We start from the raw sequence: 18188 nt of genomic DNA on the forward strand, positions 1-18188 counted from the left end.
AGGTAGGATGCAAAGGTATTTGGACAAACTGCTTATCACTTTACACCATTTCAAACAATGGACCCTACGGCATGTTCCACGAGAACGGAATAATGAGGCCGATGCTCTTGCAAATTTGGGATCGTCGGTCAAGGTAGATAATTTGAGCTCGGGGACTGTCATTCAACTTTCAAGATCGATAATCGAAGATGGGCACGCCGAAATAAATTCTACTAGCTTAACCTGGGATTGGAGAAACAAGTATATTGAATACTTAAGAAACAAAAAGCTCACTTCAGACCCTAAAGATTCCAGGGCCCTACGGACTAAACCTGCTCGATTCACGTTGGCTGCGGACGGAACACTATATCGAAGAACATTCGATGGACCGATGGCGGTATGCGTGGGTCCGGGAGATACCAATTACATCCTCCGGGAAGTACACGAGGGCACTTGTGGCAATTACTCCGGTGCCGACACATTAGTTCGAAAAGTGATCAGAGCGGGGTATTATTGGATCGATATGGGCAAGGATGCGAAAGAATTTGTTCGTAAATATGACAAATGTCAAAGGTTTGCGCCAATGATCCATCAACCCAGATAGCAACTTCACTCGGTCCTATTCCCATGGCCATTCATGAAATGGGGAATGGACATCATCGGCCCTCTGCCATCGACCCCAGGTAAAGCCAAATTTATTTTATTTATGACTGACTATTTTTCTAAATGGGTTGAAGCGCAGGCGTTCGAGAAAATAAGAGAGAAAGAAGTTATAGACTTTATTTGGGATCATATCATATGCCGGTTCGGGATACCCGCCGAAATAGTGTGCGATAATGGGAAGCAATTTGTTGGCAGCAAAATCACAAAATTCTTCGAAGATCACAAAATAAGGAGGATATTATCAACACCATGCCACCCCAGTGGGAACGGTCAGGCCGAATCAACGAACAAGACTATTCTTCAAAACCTGAAGAAGAGATAGTACGACGCGAAGGGAAAATGGAGAGAAATCCTGCCCGAAGTCCTTTGGGCATACCGAACAACGTCAAAATCCAGTACGGGTGCGACCCCATTCTCCTTAGTATATGGTTCTGAATCATTAATACCAGTCGAAGTCGGTGAACCTAGTCCCAGATTTTGATTCATGACGGAAGAATCAAATAACGAGACTATGAACACCAGCCTTGAATTATCGGACGAAGGACGAGAAGCTGCCCTCATCCGAATGGCCGCCCAAAAGCAACGAAACGAAAGGTATTATAATCGAAGAACTAAAATTCGCCATTTCAAGCCCGGGGACTTAGTGTTAAGAAAAGTCACCATCAATACTCGGAATCCAAACAAAGGAAAATTAGGACCAAATTGGGAAGGACCATACCGGGTGCTCGAGAATGTTGGAAAAGGATCATACAGGCTCGACATCATAAACGGCAAACAGCTATCAAGCAGTTTGAATGTATCACATCTAAAACGGTACTACTGATAAGGTACGACCTTTCCATATTCATCTAACTGACCCATGCAGAAGTCCGAACAAGAGCTGAAGAAGATCTTTCGCTTAAAAGCACGCGTTGCACTCTTTTTCCCTTAGACCGGTTTTCTCCCAAATGGGTTTTTCGACAAGGTTTTTAATGAGGAACCATCAATCGTGCTGCACTTTTGACAATATCCGAGGCCTCTTTCCAACCGACCTCGAATACCGGGGGGCATCAGGGCCCTCAAATACATCGAGTTCAGATGCAAGAAAGTCATCTCACAACAATAGGGTTCCAACAGGAAAAATTGTAAGAGCCAAATGGTCAAAATGAACCATGCTCATATAGATTGGCCCAAACATAAACACATGTGCAATGACTTGAGATTTATTGTGCAACCAGAATTAAGCCTACGGGCTACTTTCATTAAAAGTTTGAAATAATCACTCGAAAATTAAGCCTACGGGCTACTTACATTACTTCGAGTTCGAATCATTCACTCGACTAAGCCTACGGGCTTCCTTTATTTCGAGTTCGATCAAATATTCACTCGATCATTGCGCCTACGGGCCACATTATCTCGAGTTCGAAATATTCACTCGACTATTAAGCCTACGGGCTACTGTTATTTTGAGTTCGAGCAAACACTCACTCGACCATTGAGCCTACGGGCCACATTATCTCGAGTTCGAAATATTCACTCGACCATTACACCTACGGGCTACGACATTCCGAGTTCGAAACATTCACTCGACTATTAAGCCTACGGGCTACTGTTATTCCGAGTTCGAGCAAGCGCTCACTCGACCATTAAGCCTACGGGCTACTGTTATTCCTAGTTCGAGCAAGCACTCACTCGACCATTAAGCCTACGGGCTACATTATCTCGAGTTCTTCATTCGACTATTAAGCCTACGGGCTTCCTTTATTTCGAGTTTGAGCAAACATTCACTCGACCATTGCGCCTATGGGCCACATTATCTCGAGTTCGAAACATTCACTCGACTATTAAGCCTACGGGCTACTGTTATTCCGAGTTCGAACAAGCACTCACTTGACCATTACGCCTACGAGCTACAATATTTCAAGTTCAAAACATTCACTCAACGGCTAATAAGCTACTTTTACTCTGAGTTTACATTAAATCAACCAGTACATTACACCTACGGATTATGTTCCTTCAAAGTTTGAATCATCGACTCAACAAGCAAACCCAGGGGCTACAAATCTGATCGATCAGAGAGACTACAAGGTCAATATTCGATCAAAAGTCTTCACAAAACAAAAACAAGTCGACCTCGTTATACATATATATACAAAAATTGCCTACGTGATTAAATTGCAAACATGAAGAATTAGAAATTAAGCTTCCTGGTCGAGCTCTTCCCCGTCCTCGGATCCGCTTTTGCTACTATTATCATCATCATCATCAGAAGCCAAGGCTTCAGCTTCCGCTTCGAGCTCTTTTGCCTTTTTTACATCTTCGGTAAGGTCGAAACCTCGAGCGTGTATCTCCTCGAGGGTCTCCCTCCGAGACCTACACTGGGCAAGTTCGGCAACCCAATGAGCTTGAGCAGCCTCAGCATCAGCCCGATATACAGCAATGGACTTATCCGCCAAGACTTTCGATGACTCAACCTCCGCATTAGCCTCAGAAAGTCATATTTCAAGCTCCTCGATCTTCTTAGCTTGAACCGACCCTTTTTGCTTGGCACTTCGAAGTTGAACATCGGCCGATAATAATTTTGTTAAGATGGTTTCTTTTTCCGCTGCCAGGCGGTCGAGGGTCTCCTTCCACCGATTGCATTCAACTCGGATTTGATCGACTTCTTCTCGAAGTAACCCGATCTTTTCGATCTTTTGCTGCAACTGAGACAACGAAGGGTTAACTTCCACGGTTGAGTCAAACCCATACTTTAACAGAACGAGGCTCACCTACTTATCGAGCTCGACCCCTTCTTCACGGACCTTAGCCAAATCTGCTTGGAGGTCCTTTATAGCCTCGTCCTTTTGGCTGAAAAGAAGCCGCAGGGCATCTCTCTCACCTGAGACCTTCCGAAGCTCAGCCTCACACTGGCTAAGATCGACTCGAAACCTACTAATGGCCTGCACAGTAAGAAACACGAGTCAAGTATGGAAAAGAACAAAGAAACCAAATATGGAAGAATCATTACCCGAGTAATGAAACGCTGAGCCTCCTCTAATAAAAGAGAAGCGTCACCAATATCGGAACCATCGTCGACTCCAGTAAAACAATCCCTAAAAGGATCCCCTGCACCAGAGCCTTCGCCGATATCGGGAGCCTTCAACTCTCGAGCTTCCTTCAACGCCTCCTCAGAAAAAGATGGAAGAGAAGGCGAATGACCCATTGTCATAGCCCCGAGCAAATCACTCGGAGTACTCCGGTCGAGACTCAGGTCTTCGAAAACAACCCCGGCAGTCACAGCCGCCATCGGCTCGGGAGCTCTGGCAACCTCGATGGCCTCCGTAGATCGGACTACCAAAGTTGAGGAGCTATTTTCTTCTTCTTCTTCTCTCAGTCGTTGGACCGAGTCAATCGAAAGGGCAATTACTTTTCTCCTCACCCTTCGAGTTTTGGGCTTGGGGTCCTCTGACCGAGAGGAAGCTCTTCGCTTCTTATCTTCCCCCTGTTTAGGGACTTGGGACTTGTTTCCTTCTTCACCGCTCGAAGGCCTCAAAGCGGCATCCCTGGTTACGCCTGCACAAAAGGAAATCGGTAACGAATAGAACGCAAAGAATACTTCGAAGGAAACAAGAAGCAAACCTCACCATGGTTCTTGGCCTCCCATCTGCCTTTTGCCAAATCACGCCAAGCGCGCTCGGCGTAAGAGGAGGTCGAGGCAAACTTCCGAACCCAGTCCTCGAGGTCAGGCACCGCTTGTGGCATCCAAGGGGCAGCAGAACATCAGGGAAGGACATCAGAAAAAATCGGAAAAGGACATGAGAAGTGAACAAAAATCACTTACGGTCAAAATTCCATTCTTCAGGAAACGACATCTTCTCCTCCGGAATGAGATCACGGGTTCTCACTCGAATATAACGACCCATCCAACCCCGATCCTTGTCTTCATCGATGCTCGACATTAAAGCCTTCGATGCCCGACGATGGAGACTGATTAGTCCTTGAAAGATCTGAGGCCAATACAGTCGTATGAGGTAGTTCAGAGAAAAATCCAACCCCCCGGCTTTGATAGAGAAGAAACGTAACAAGATCACTATACGCCATAGAGAGGGATGAATTTGGCCAAGGGTGACTTGATACCTTTTGCATAAATCAATAATCACCGGGTCGACGGGTCCCAGTGTGAAGGGATAAGTATAAACACTTAAAAACCCTTCCACGTAAGTGGTAACACTCTCATCGGAAGATGGAATTTGCAACACGACCTCGGAACCCAGTTGCAGTCTTTTCGGACGGCCTCGAGGTGATCCTCCGTTATAGAGCACATATACATCGATACGTGTTCACATCGACCCGGAACGGAGGAAGGATTCTCCACCTTAAAATCGGTCTTCAAAGTGCACGGACCAGGAACATAGTCATGAACTGACGGCTCTACCGGTGCCATATCATCAGACGGCCGTGAGGAAGAAGCTTTCTCCTTCTGAGGTACGGTTTTGGAAGTTTTCGCCATTGTTATGAAAGGAAAGCGTGCAAAGGAAGGTGAAGAAATAGACAGCACCAAAATTCTGGTATGGGCGGCCCCGTAGCAGCGAAATAGAGAGGATAAATAAGAAAGTTTGGAAGAAGAGAAGGCGCAAAAGTGGTAAAGGTTATATGGAAAGACTATTTATAGACTATGGTATGACGGTTCGGTATCAGCGGTGGCCGACCACCGTCTGACACACATTAAATGCTTCGGTAAAACCGAGTCGATGGGACAGCTATCACAAACGTCAAGATCGGGTTTGATAGAAACATCAACATAAATTTGATCGAGCCGCAGGGAAATCATATCGTTCCTCGCCATATCCTTTCCGAGAAACGAGGGGACTATCTATGTACGGTCAAAACCGATTCTCAATCATAAAGATCGGTCGAGACAATAACGTTTCAATCGAAGGGTATCCACATGACAAGCTCGGACGAATTCCGAAGTAGGGACGTCGAGCTTCGAGCTATAAACGACAAAACTCAATATCATTATCGAGCCCGTGTCCGAATCGGACTACGGGGTAACACCGATCGATACAGGCCCCGAATATCGATGCCCCAAGGTAGAACCAAACTCGAACCAAGACTGGGGGTTCGATCTAATACCGAGCTCGAGCCAGTACCAAGCTCGCAGACAAGAGTCGTTACAACCGCACCGAGGGAGAGAATCTTGGCGAGAATCAAGGAAGAGACAAACCATCATGGGTCCTCCACTATATGTATTATTTTATTATATTGTTATAGATAAAGTAATGATCCTCTACTATAAAAAGGGGGATAGACTGCAATAGAGGCAGGTCCTCCAAGATACATTAAGATTTCATTGTGCTTGTTTTTCTAACTCATTTCAGTCTTCCCGTCCATCATTCCCATTTTATAGCAAAAATATCTGTATTGTCATTTTGTATCAAAGGAATTCGCATACCCTTAGAACCATATCTAAATTTAACGTTATCTGATTTTTTCGGGTAAAAAATAATACTACTTAATAAACTGGGCAAAAAAAGTGAGCAAAAATTTAGAAACATATTCTTTTAGGGTGTTCTTTTAGAATAGGATTTCCACAGTTTACGAATGATAGAAATCTCTTGAAAATGGTCTGTGTCACACGCGTCAACAATCTGTATGCACCCCTGATCAGTTTATAGTATTTACTTTATACGTCACTATTGTAAGTGTTGATGTGACTTAAAATTTTGAATATTCTTTGCTGGGACAGTGGGTATGATTTAGGCTATGAGATAGTGATATAATCACTATCTTTTAGGTATTAATTGCCCCACTAGTTCTGCTGGTTTATGACAATATACCCTCACAACAAAGCCTAGAGATTCAATTTCTGAAAATCTTTCTTTAGGAGTTTCAAGAGAACTTTGAGAGAAAATAGGAGTTAGAAAAATTCTGCAGTGAATGAATCACTTATGAAGTAATTTATAGGCAATGCAATTGCAGTTACAACATGTACACCTCTTCAAATAATAGACACGCCTAATCATATTGAACCTGCATTATTCATCAACGGTAGTATTAACTGCAACGTTAATATTGTAACTGCAATTAAGGTTCAAAAATGTAACTGAAACTTGAGGTTTACCTTCTCTTCTCTATAATCAACTAAGCTCTCTTCTCCATCTAACTTTTCAAGCTACTTCAACAATTCTTTACGGGCTCGAGTTATGACTTCATCTCTGTAAAGCTAACGGTGAAACTTGAGCTCATAAGCACGAGCCCATCTCTCCTTAATTAGTTCGATCAGATTTCTAGCACTCCCACACAAGTCTAAATTCCTACTTTTTGATACATAAAGATTCTTTTAATTTGTTTAGGTTAGAAACCTAGATTGATAGTGGAATTGCATGTGTCCATTTTCCCTCTTATTTCACTTTACAATTCATCTTATAAGATTACCGTGACAAGTTCATCAGCATGCATGTAATTAGGAGTCACGATCTAAGTATTGTTTTTTTTAGAAGGGAAAGTAGCACTTAATTCGTTGATTGGCGTAGAATTAATAAGAGAATCCAGTGCAATGGAATATTAATATAGCCAGTGATGGCATGGTTTCAGTTGTTATTCTCTACTATGCTTTCTCTATTCTATTTTGCGTTCTCTCCATGATTTAGATTTTAGACCATTATATTATATGATCCTCCTACCTTTATGTTTATGATCCTTAATCTCCTCTCATCTTTTTAAATTGGTAATTTCAATTAATGGAAATAACTATCAAGTGCTATTTCGACTACTATAATTTGATACTATTCCATTAATTCATGTCCTGATTTGATTATAATACCATCTTTGTTTCTACTTAATCAAGACTTGAATCTAAATAATTCAAATATGATCAATACATTAAGTGTGTTTGTTTTTCTTCTTTTATAATAATTTTACTTATTGTTTTGAAGGTCTGATTCCTTAATTAAGATTTTGTATATAGTTTTAAAATTGTTAAGACTTTCACACACTGAATAAAATTACAATCCATCTCATGTTATATGTTTCACTACTACAACCACCTCTAATCCTCCACCATACAAGACTACAAGAAAATGAAGGTACACGACATTTATTAAATGTCATATTAAGGTTCTTAAATGTCGCATATTCATTTATCGACATTTATTTTACATATGCATCAAATGTTAGGTAAATGTCGGTAAGAATTTTACGACATGTATTTTAAGACATTTAAGTAAATGTCGATAAGAAATTTACGACATTTATTTTACGATGTTTAGGTTAAATGTCAATAAAAAATTTACGATATTTACTTTTAATGTCAGTAAGAAAATTTATGACATATACGAAAATGTCGTATTTATATTTACATGACTGTCAAATACGATTAGTGACTTTTTCACAACTTTTAAAAATGTCGTATTAAGAATTCTAACATTCAGATTAATGTCGGTACCAAATTTTTTAAAATATTAATAATAATCCTCCATTTAGTTTTATCATAACACTTTACATTCAATTGGTACATCCACAAATGTCAGCCTTCAACTAACATGAAATATACGTAAAACAAATGCCTTTTAATACTATAACTAAATAACAAAGTAGCAATCTAAAAAGTACTCTATACAAATAGATGATGCCAAATCAAATGATTTGTTCTCAAGTAAAACTCAAATCCGACTAAATCATAAAAGATCAACATGTAACTACAGTATTATAACTTTTAAATGAATTCCCTATAATTTCTAGACTAAATCCTGCAACAAAGCTTTTTGAAACCTGCTCTACAAGAGTCAAGTTTTTTATTGCCAGTAATTCTCCTTCAAAAATGCTGCACAAGAAGTCCTACAGAAAAAAAATATAACTATATAATAAAAGGAATCCTTTCCTCTTCGATTATAACAAATTGGGATACCAAAAATAACATATTGGGATTCTAAAAAACAAACATATTGTATAATGAGTATAATAGCAGCAACTGAAAAGAGGAAAGAAAGAAAATAAGGCAAACAAAAGAGAGGAAAAAGTATCACGGCTGAATTGAGAAATCCCTGCATCTTAGGGTCTTGAGGTGCTTCTAACAAAGGAGCCCTAGGAGTATCACGGCTAATCTTTGGGCCTTTAGTTGGCAATTGTGGTCAATTACAAATTTAGGTGCCTTGCTCCTACGTATAATTTAATTTTGTATTTTTATCTTTTAAATTCAACATCTAGTAAGTAATAGCAAAAATATTTTTTTATGGAACATTGAAATTTTAGTCAAAATTTTTTAAATCGGCAACATTTTTTAGAAAGGATTAACGTATCACTTAATACGGGAATCTTTAAACTTTTTTAATAAATTATAAAAATAACATAATAAAACAATATCGAAAGTACATTAAAAATTTAATAAAATTAAAAAAGATTAAAGAAACTCATAGAAAAATAAAATATCTGGAATTCTTTTATTAGTATAAATAACACAATAGTGTTAAGTTTATTATTATAAATCAGCTATAACGTTTGAACTTTCAAATAATTAAAATATTAATTTTTTTAAAATATTAGCAAACTACAAATTTAATTACCTCTCAAAAAGTAAATAATCAATAAACTTTATAAGTACTATAATTTAAAATATTACTCCTTCATAAATAAGTACAATTGTAGTAAAAGAATAAGTCTCATAATTTTGGAAGACATAAAGCTAGGAAATAAAGAGCAATAGCAAGTGAAGATATAAATTTCTGCTATTCATTTTCAAAAGAAATATTCAAATGATATTCACCTTCACGATGTTCTCACTCAAATAGTAAATATGCAATATTATGACTCGATATCTTAGTTAATCTCAATCTTCATATTTATATATATGAATTGAACTTTTATCATTCATTTGTTAAATTATTTTGAGGGTCAATATTACAAATTAGAAAATTTAACATATGATTTATGTAGAAACTCCCGAACACTGAGGATATGCGTGTTCAGGATGCACAATTAGACATTTGGGGCGTAAACCTCACACATGAGCCATCGCAACATGTGCCTCGCCCAGGAGTGAGTCATAGACGAGTCCCAGAAAAACTTTTAAGACATTAATCGACATCTTATATCAATTGTTACTTTTTTGCAACATTTAGTATCAATCGATGTAGCTTTCACGACATTTCTTCATAAATGTTATTGTTTTTACGATATTTCTTCATAAATATTGTTGTTTTTACAATATTTAGTATCAAATGTCATTTTTTTAACAACATTTAGTATCAAAAGTCATTGTTTTTATAACATTTTGTATCAGATGTCGTAATTTTGACGACATTTCTTCATTAATGTCGTTGTTATTATGACATTTTGTATCAAATATCATATTTTGATGACACTTAGTGTCAAATGTCGTTGCAACCATCACCTCCACGGGCGGATCCACCCTATTATACGTGGGTTCCCGTGAACCCAGTAGCTTTTACATATACCCTGTATATGTATTAAAAAGTTAACTAAATATTCATAAATATTTGATTGTGAACCCAATTACTTATTGTATATTTACTTAAGATCGATATAGGAACCCATAAATTTTAAATCCTGGATCCGCCTCTGAATTCACCTCTGGTCACTACCACATTCAACTTTAATGTTAAATATCGTTTTCAGCTCAAACCAAATATTGTCCAAGCGCCTACTAGATCTACTATTACTAGATTTCAAATTTTTGTGATCACTCGCATAATATAGCTCCTCGCTTATAAACGCAATAAAGTTATTGGAAAAACTAATTTTAAGAAGACCTAAAAAGAAAGTTGTTGATATGAATGCGGAGAATGAAAGGAAATTTTTTTAAAGCAAGTTGCAATTTTATATGCAACCTACTATTCAAAAAATTCTGGGATTTTTAAATAAAAAAGAAAAGACATAAAGAAGATCGGACCAAAACCCACTCTGTTTTTACTTTTTAGTAAAGTCCTACAGAAATGATCCCACGCTTCACCTGGGAAGGATAGGATAGGGGTTATTCCTTTCTCTTTATCTTATTTTGTTTTATTTTGTTTAAGACTTTGATTGATTTATTTGAAACTCACACATGACGTCTGCTGGATTCAGATGAGGCGGACCTACCATAGGGTTAGGGGGTCACCGGAACCCGTTAGCCTCGGAAAAAATACTATAAATATATTTTATATATATTTATATATACACTGGGGACCCCTTAAATAATTTATCAGACCCCCTAAATAAATAAAAGCAAGTTAGACTCGTTAATTTTGTAGCATACTTAAACATTTTAGTTACTTGAAGGTTCCAAGTTCAAAACATGACTTCTGCACTTCTTCTGTCTTTACTTTTTTTTTAATTCTTTAATACTTGTACTATTGCACACAAATACACAATAGTCACCTTAAAGTCTTAACTTTTATCTTTTTACAAACTAAAGAACAAAACCCACCTTTCTTCTCCAAACAGACGGCTCCACCTAAAAAACAAAACCCTATTTTCAATTAATCCTATTACCTAAAGTCTTAACCTTTATGCTTTTTCAAACTAAAGAACAAAACCCACCTCTCTTCTCCAAACAAAACGCTACACCCTTCTGCTAAAAACCAAAACCCTTTTTTTAATTAACCCTATTTAGCTTCTGCTCGAGCAGTCGAGCTCGAATTCGGTGACCGGCAGTCCGAATCGACGACGACTAATGGGTTTGAGGCTCTTCTTCAACTGAAATAGTAAGTTTATTTGAGTAAAATCTTGAATTTATTTAAGTAAAATCTTGATTTTATTGAGTAAGTTTTGTTTTCTTTAGAAAATATTAACTTAGCAAAATAATTTGGTATCAAAAATTTGCTTTCTGCAAAGAGTCTTAGAGCCAAAAAGTAAATGCCAAATTAATTTTGTAGGCATTTGAATATTGTGTGCTACTGTTATTTTGAAATATTCTTTCAGTGAAGTGTTTCTTTTCAAACAAAAACTTTGAATTAGGGCATTTTTTTATAGACTAGAGTGAAATTTCGAACTTGTTTAATTTAATTAATACTTGTTGTCATAGTAGCTATACTAAGCAGTAAGCCTTTATTATAACTTGAATATGGAAAATTTTTTATTCACAAAGTGTCGTTACTTTAATATTTTTGCAGGGTTTGCCGTTTGCATATTACAAGACAAGATCAATTATATTATGTTTTGCTGAACTAAAAGCCTCTTCACTTCAAGGATAAAAAATTTCACAAATTGGTAAGTGTTCCTATTTTAAAGGGTGTAATTTATCTATTTTAAATGTTATGTTTTCTTTTTTCTTGATAGAAGGGGTGTGATTGAGTGATTCCCCTGTTATATTTTCTTAGTGTTGTTCTTGATAGAAGGGGTGTGATTTCACTATTAAAAGTTTGCTTTTATTCTTGATGGACATTTAAATTGAATTGAATCATTGTTTTGTAGGAAGTTCTTATTCTTGTAACTTGAGATGGACGTATTTTTGACGAGGTTTAATTCTTTTCAACCAAGTTCTAGTTTTAGAGAGAATTCCTCCCGTCTAGTCAATGAATTTGATGTGGAATCACTAAATCCCGACCCCGGAGAGAGAATACCCATTGATAAATATAGCCTTAGAATACGAGATTAAGTGAGAAAATACTACATTAAACAAGGGCCTTGCCAACCGGTTGATTACACATTCCCTAAAACTTTATTCGGAAAAAAAATACGTCAATTTAGTCCGGATTGGTTTAAAGATTCAAACTCTAGATAGTTGGAGTATAGTGTGAAGAAAGATGCGGCATTTTATTTATGTTGCTATTTATTCAAGAATGATTATGTCCATGGAAGCACGGGTGACTCTTTCACAAAAACTGGCTTTAGGGCTTGGAATAAAGCTTCGGAAAGACTTGCTTTACATGTTGGTGAAGTAAATAATCTCTACCATAAGTGTTTCAATAAGATGCTAGACTTGTCTAAGCAATCTCAGTCAATTCAAGTTGCTTTTAACAAGCAATCCGAGAAATAAAGAAGTGATCACCGAATTCGTTTAAATACCTCAATTGATGTTGCAAGGTTCCTCTTGGAATTTGGATTGTCTTTTCGAGGTCACGATGAAAGTGAATCTTTCAAAAATAAAGGCCTTTTTCTAGGGCTATTGGAATGGCTTGCAAAGAGGCTTCCGGATGTGGATAGAGTTATATTAAAACATGCTCCAAAAAATGATATGATGACTTCACCAAAAATTTAAAAGGATATTGTTAGTGCTTGTGCACAAGAAACTGTGAAAGCTATAATTGATGACTTGGGAGGGGATTATTTTGGGATATTAGTTGATGAGTCCAAGAATATTTCACACCATGAACAAATAGCCCTTGCTTTGCGGTATGTTGACAAAAAAGACCAAGTGAATGAGCCATTTATTGGTCTTATTCGTGTTGGTGATACATCTACAAAGTCATTGAATGAAGCAATATATTCTTTACTATTGAAACACTCATTAAGTCCATCCAAAATACGTGGACAAGGATATGATGGAGCTAGTAACATGCAAGGAAAGGTGAATGGTCTTAAAGCTTTAATTTTAGAACAAACTCCATCAGCATATTGCATTTATTATTTTGCGCATCAATTACAATTGACACTTGTAGTTGTGGCTAAAAAAATATAAGGAGGTGGAAACTTTCTTTGCTATAATTGCTAACGTGTTGAATATAGTTGGAGCATCTTTTAAGCGTAGAGATCAACTTCGTGATCATCAAGCAAAATTGTTGGAGAAATTGCTAGAGAGTGGTGAACTTCAAAGTGGGAAAGGATTAAATCAAGAGCGAGGGCTTCAAAGGCTAGGTGACACTCGTTGGGGATCACATTGTAGAACGTCGGATAACTTTGTTATTTTATTTTCATCTATTGTTCATGTGCTTGAGGTGGTTGAATGTGAAGGTTCTGAGGCTGATGATAGATTACAAGCAGAAGCGTTTTTGAGTAAAATCAATGCATTTAACTTTGTTTTCTTGCTTCACTTGATATTGAAAGTGTTGATGATGTCGAATGTGTTGAGTAAAGCTTTGCAGAAAAAAGAGCAAGATATTGTTAATGCCATGGTATTTCTTGACCTCACAAAGGAAAGGTTGCAAGTAATGAGAGAAGATGGATGGGTGTCATTGATGGATGAAGTCTCTTCATTTTGTGCTAAACATGATATTGTGGTACCCAATATGGAAGAATTCTATATTCCTGGAAAGTCAAAGCGTAGACCTTCTACTGTTACGTATTCACATCACTTACGTGTTGATCTTTTTTATTCTGTGATTGATTTGCAGCTTCAAGAGCTTAACAGTCATTTTGATATTGTGAGTGGTAACTTGCTTCTTGGTATGGCTAGCTTGAATCCGGTTAATTCATTTACTAATTTTGATAAGGAAAAAATAATGATATTGGCCAAGTATTATCCAGATGAGTTTGGCGAATTGAAGCTTCGAGTTCTTAGTCACCAACTTGACACTTTCATATTGCATATGCGACGTGGTGACCTTAGGTTTTCTGATTTAAAAGGAATTGGTGATTTGGCAAAAGCCTTGGTTGAGGCAAATCCTGCAGAGAGTTATTCACTTATTTATTTACTTGTAAAGTTAACTCTAATTTTACCTGTCGCGACTGCAACGGTGGAAAGAGCATTTTCATCCATGAAGTACATCAAAGATGAATTACGTAGTAGTATTAGTGATACATTTTTAAATAATTATTTAGTTTGTTACTTTGAGAAGGAAGTATTTACAAATGTAAGTAATGATGCTATTATTGACCGTTTTCAAAATATAAAAGCGCGTCGAGTTCAAGTATGAACAAATGATGTACTTTTGTTATATTAGTATCACATTGATGATATTCGATAATATTAAAGTTTGTATTTTGCTGATAAGTTATCATATATGTTTTCATAGAGTTGCGCCGAACTTTATCACTAGTAATTGACATGTTTAAGACAATGGTGCCCCTATCCTGCTCAAATCCTGGGTCCACCTCTGGACACACGTATGCTAATAACAACAACAAATATAGTTGTTTACCCGAAAAATAGATAGAGTTAAATTTGTACGTAGTTCTAAGGATATGTGGTATAACTCAACACAAATCATATGGATAAATAAGAATATCTAATATTTGACTGTGAGGATGAAAGATATGAAGCTAGAAAAGATAGTTCTTCAATATGAAATGTGTGATATCTCAGTTACCAAGTATGCCAAAAAACTTGTCCTTACAGACATAATAACTATACCCTTTTATAGTGGAGGGATTCCACTTTAGATATAATTAAATATACATAGTGGATACCCATAATAAATCAAATTTTTCATAATTCCTGCCAGGATTCTCTCCTCTAGTAGGATTGCAACGACTCTTGTCTATAAACTCGATCTTGACTCGAGCTCTCGATCTTGACCTGAGCTCTCGATCTTGACTTCGAGCTCGATTCTGGCTCGGGTCCTTGTATTGATTCGGGGTCAGTGTTGGTCGGTCTCTGTCTCGTAAGCTCGATAACTTCACTTTGCATCATAGTTCAATTTGGACTTGAGCTCGATAATGATATCGAGCTCGACATTGATCGGTCCTTAGGGCTCGAAACTTGGTGACCTGACTCCGAATCTCAACCTGATTATGAAGATGCTTCTCCGATCCAATGCATTACCATCTCGACCAGTTCGTACGGAAGACTAATCAGTTTTTACCGTATACAGATAGTCCCCTCGTTTCTCGGGAACGATATAGCGAGAAACGACATGATTTAACGATGGCTCGATCAAAGATATATTAACGTGTGCATCGAATCCGATTGTGATGTACACGATATCTGTCCCATCGGTTCAGTTTTTCGAGATATTTAATGCATGTCAGACGTGGTCGGTCATTACCGTTATTGGACCGCCACTTCTCAGCCTATAAATATCCCCTTCTTTCACCATTAATCACTTTTACATCTTCTAATCTCAAATTTTCCTAAGCATTTTCTCATACCTTCTGAATTAAGTGCGAAATTTACCTTCTGTGATTTTTACCGCAAAATATTTCTCTGAAACACCACATCTTCTTTATTTCTTTCTTCTAAATTCAAAAATATGGTGAAAACATCAAAAGTCGTCCCTCAAAAAGAAGAGACTTCTTCTTCACATCCTGCCGCCGATAAAACATCGGTGGAGCCACGGCCTGAGGAGTTTGCTCCTGGAGCATGCCTTCTCACCTCCGATTTTAAGGTCGATAAGGGCTCGTTGGTTCCCGGTTGCTGTGAGCCGGTATCGAGGTATTTGTGCTCGATAACTAAAAAGCAACTTGCTCAGTTAAAGACAGATTACAATTGGGATAATAAAGAATTGGTAATTCCGGCTTCCGATGAAGATATTACCACCCACGTGAAAGGGTTCCTTAGTGTGTATACTTACCCTATTACGTTAGGACCTCTCGACCCGGTTATCATCGATTTTTGTCGTCAATACCGAATAACTCTAGGTCAGATTCATCCTTCATTTTGGCGGATCGTTATCCTCATCCGTTTATTTGCAAACAAGATCGAGGGGATGCCTTTCACCCTCGATTATCTTATTAGATTGTATAGTCCCCACATCTTTTGGGATGGATTAATAAAACTTCAACGCTGGGCTACCAAGGTACTGTTCTCGAGCATAGACGAGGACAAGGATCGAGGTTGGATGGGCAGGTTCGTTCGAGTGAGGACTTCGGACCTAATCCCCGTTGAAAAGATGACATTCCCTGAATAATGGAATATGAAGCGTAAGTGTGATTCTGCTGCTTATTCCCTATCGCCTTGTCTCTTTGTTTCTTTCTTACTGATATCTCTTTTGTGATGCAGCGGTTCCTTGGATGCCCGGTGCCATTCCCGATCTTAAGATCTGGGTACAGGCCCTAGCTTCGACCTCTACATACGTCGAACATTCGTGGCGTGATTTGGAAAAGGGCCAATGGGAGGCCAAAAATCATGGTAAGCTTATTTCTTATGTCTTGAGAGTTCGAACGAAATATTTTCCGCATATTCAACTGATCTTCTTGTGTTTAGGCCTGGGCAGAGATTCGGTTTTGAGGTCCCTGCCCGGTGAGGAAGAAGCCTCGGACCCGGTTTCTAAACCTGGGGAGGGAAATAAGAGGAAAAGGGCCTATACTTCCGAAAATCCAAAATAGAAGCCAAGGTCGACTTGTAATTCGAGGAAGAATACCATCTCTTTGACCTTAGAATTAGTTCAGCGTCTAAGGGATGAAGATGAGGAAGAGGAAGACGACGGGTCCGTACTGGTGGCCCGATCGAAGAAGACCACCGACGCTCCACAGGCAGCTGGATCGATGGTGGTTTATAAGGCTCCGCTTCGAACTGAGGATATATCGGATAAAGATTCGGGTAGAGTCCCCGAGTTTTTGGAGATCGAGGATGCTTCCCATTGAAGTCACCGGATGGGGGATACGTCTGAAAGGGCTCTCCCCTAATCTCTTCGAACTGAAGAGAATGCCCCAAGTGACTCACTTGGGGCAGTAGCAATCGAAGACTCGCCCACCTTCCTTGCTTTTTCTGAAGGGGCAATTCGGGAAGCCCAAGCTTTGGGGGCCCTTGAACTAGACGGGCCTCATGATGGAGAGGATCCTTTTCGTGATCTGTTTACCAGTGTCGAGGATGCTGCCGGTACTAGTGATGCATCAGATCTTTTTCACGGAGTGCAGTAGGCTTTGAATCAGGTAATCCTTGAATTATTTTGTTGGTATTATCTCTTGTCTGTTTTTCCTTTCTTACTTTGTTTCTTCTTTCTTCGTAGGCCGTGGTAGCTCATCGAGAAGCATGTTTTCGATCTCGAGCTGAGCTGCGTCGATATGAGGCCGATCTCCAACGAGCCACAGAGGAGAGGAAGGCCCTTAAACTCTTCTTAGGGTAGGGGAAAAGAAATCAAGGACCTCCGAGCTGAGTTGGCCAAAGCTCACCAAGATCATACCGATCTGTCCGAGCAGGTAATGACACTATTAAGAGCCTATGGATTCGATACTGGAACGATGGCTAATCTTTCGGTCTCACAGCTGCAGCAGAAGCTTGAGATGATTGGGAAGCTCCGTGAGGAGGTCAATGTGATAAAGATGGAGTTCTTGAAATGGAAAGGAAATATGGACCGCTTTGCCGCAGAGAAAGAGGCTGCTCGAACCCAATTATCATTGGTCGAAAATCAACTTCAAAGTCTGAAGGAAAAAAGCTCGGTTCAAGCAAGGAAAATATAGGAGCTTGAGGCTCGGTTGGCTTCTGAACTTGCCAATGCTGAAAAGACAAAGGCCAATGCAGATGCATTTGTGGCTGTTTATCGAGCCGATGTTAAGGCTGCTCAGTCGCATATGAGAGAAGTAGCTGAGACCGCTCGAACTCGAGCACATTGGATAGTCGAATTTGCCAAGTGCCAATCTCGGAGGGAGACCCTCGAGGAGATCCATGCTCAAGGCTTCGATCTTACTGAAGAGATAATAAAGGCAAAAGAGCTTGAAGCTGATGCTGGGGCCTTGGCCTCCGATGATGATGATGACGATGATGATGATGACGATGACGATGACGGGAACAAGAGCGGGTCTCAGAGTGGGGAGGAGCCCGATGGAGA

At 38.7% G+C, this 18188-nt stretch overlaps 1 protein-coding gene across 1 annotated transcript; it reads left to right on the plus strand.

Annotated features, from left to right (window-relative positions):
- Positions 1-12395: 12395 nt before the first annotated feature.
- LOC104109077 (uncharacterized) lies at positions 12396-14396 on the plus strand. Its single transcript, XM_009618277.1, has 3 exons — positions 12396-12476; positions 12806-13111; positions 13203-14396. Exons 1-3 carry the CDS (start codon positions 12396-12398, stop codon positions 14394-14396), a joined length of 1581 nt encoding a protein of 526 aa, XP_009616572.1.
- Positions 14397-18188: the final 3792 nt, after the last annotated feature.

The sequence above is a fragment of the Nicotiana tomentosiformis genome, chromosome 12 (genome assembly GCF_000390325.3).
Source record: "Nicotiana tomentosiformis chromosome 12, ASM39032v3, whole genome shotgun sequence".
In the NCBI taxonomy this organism is placed as follows: Eukaryota; Viridiplantae; Streptophyta; class Magnoliopsida; order Solanales; family Solanaceae; genus Nicotiana; species Nicotiana tomentosiformis.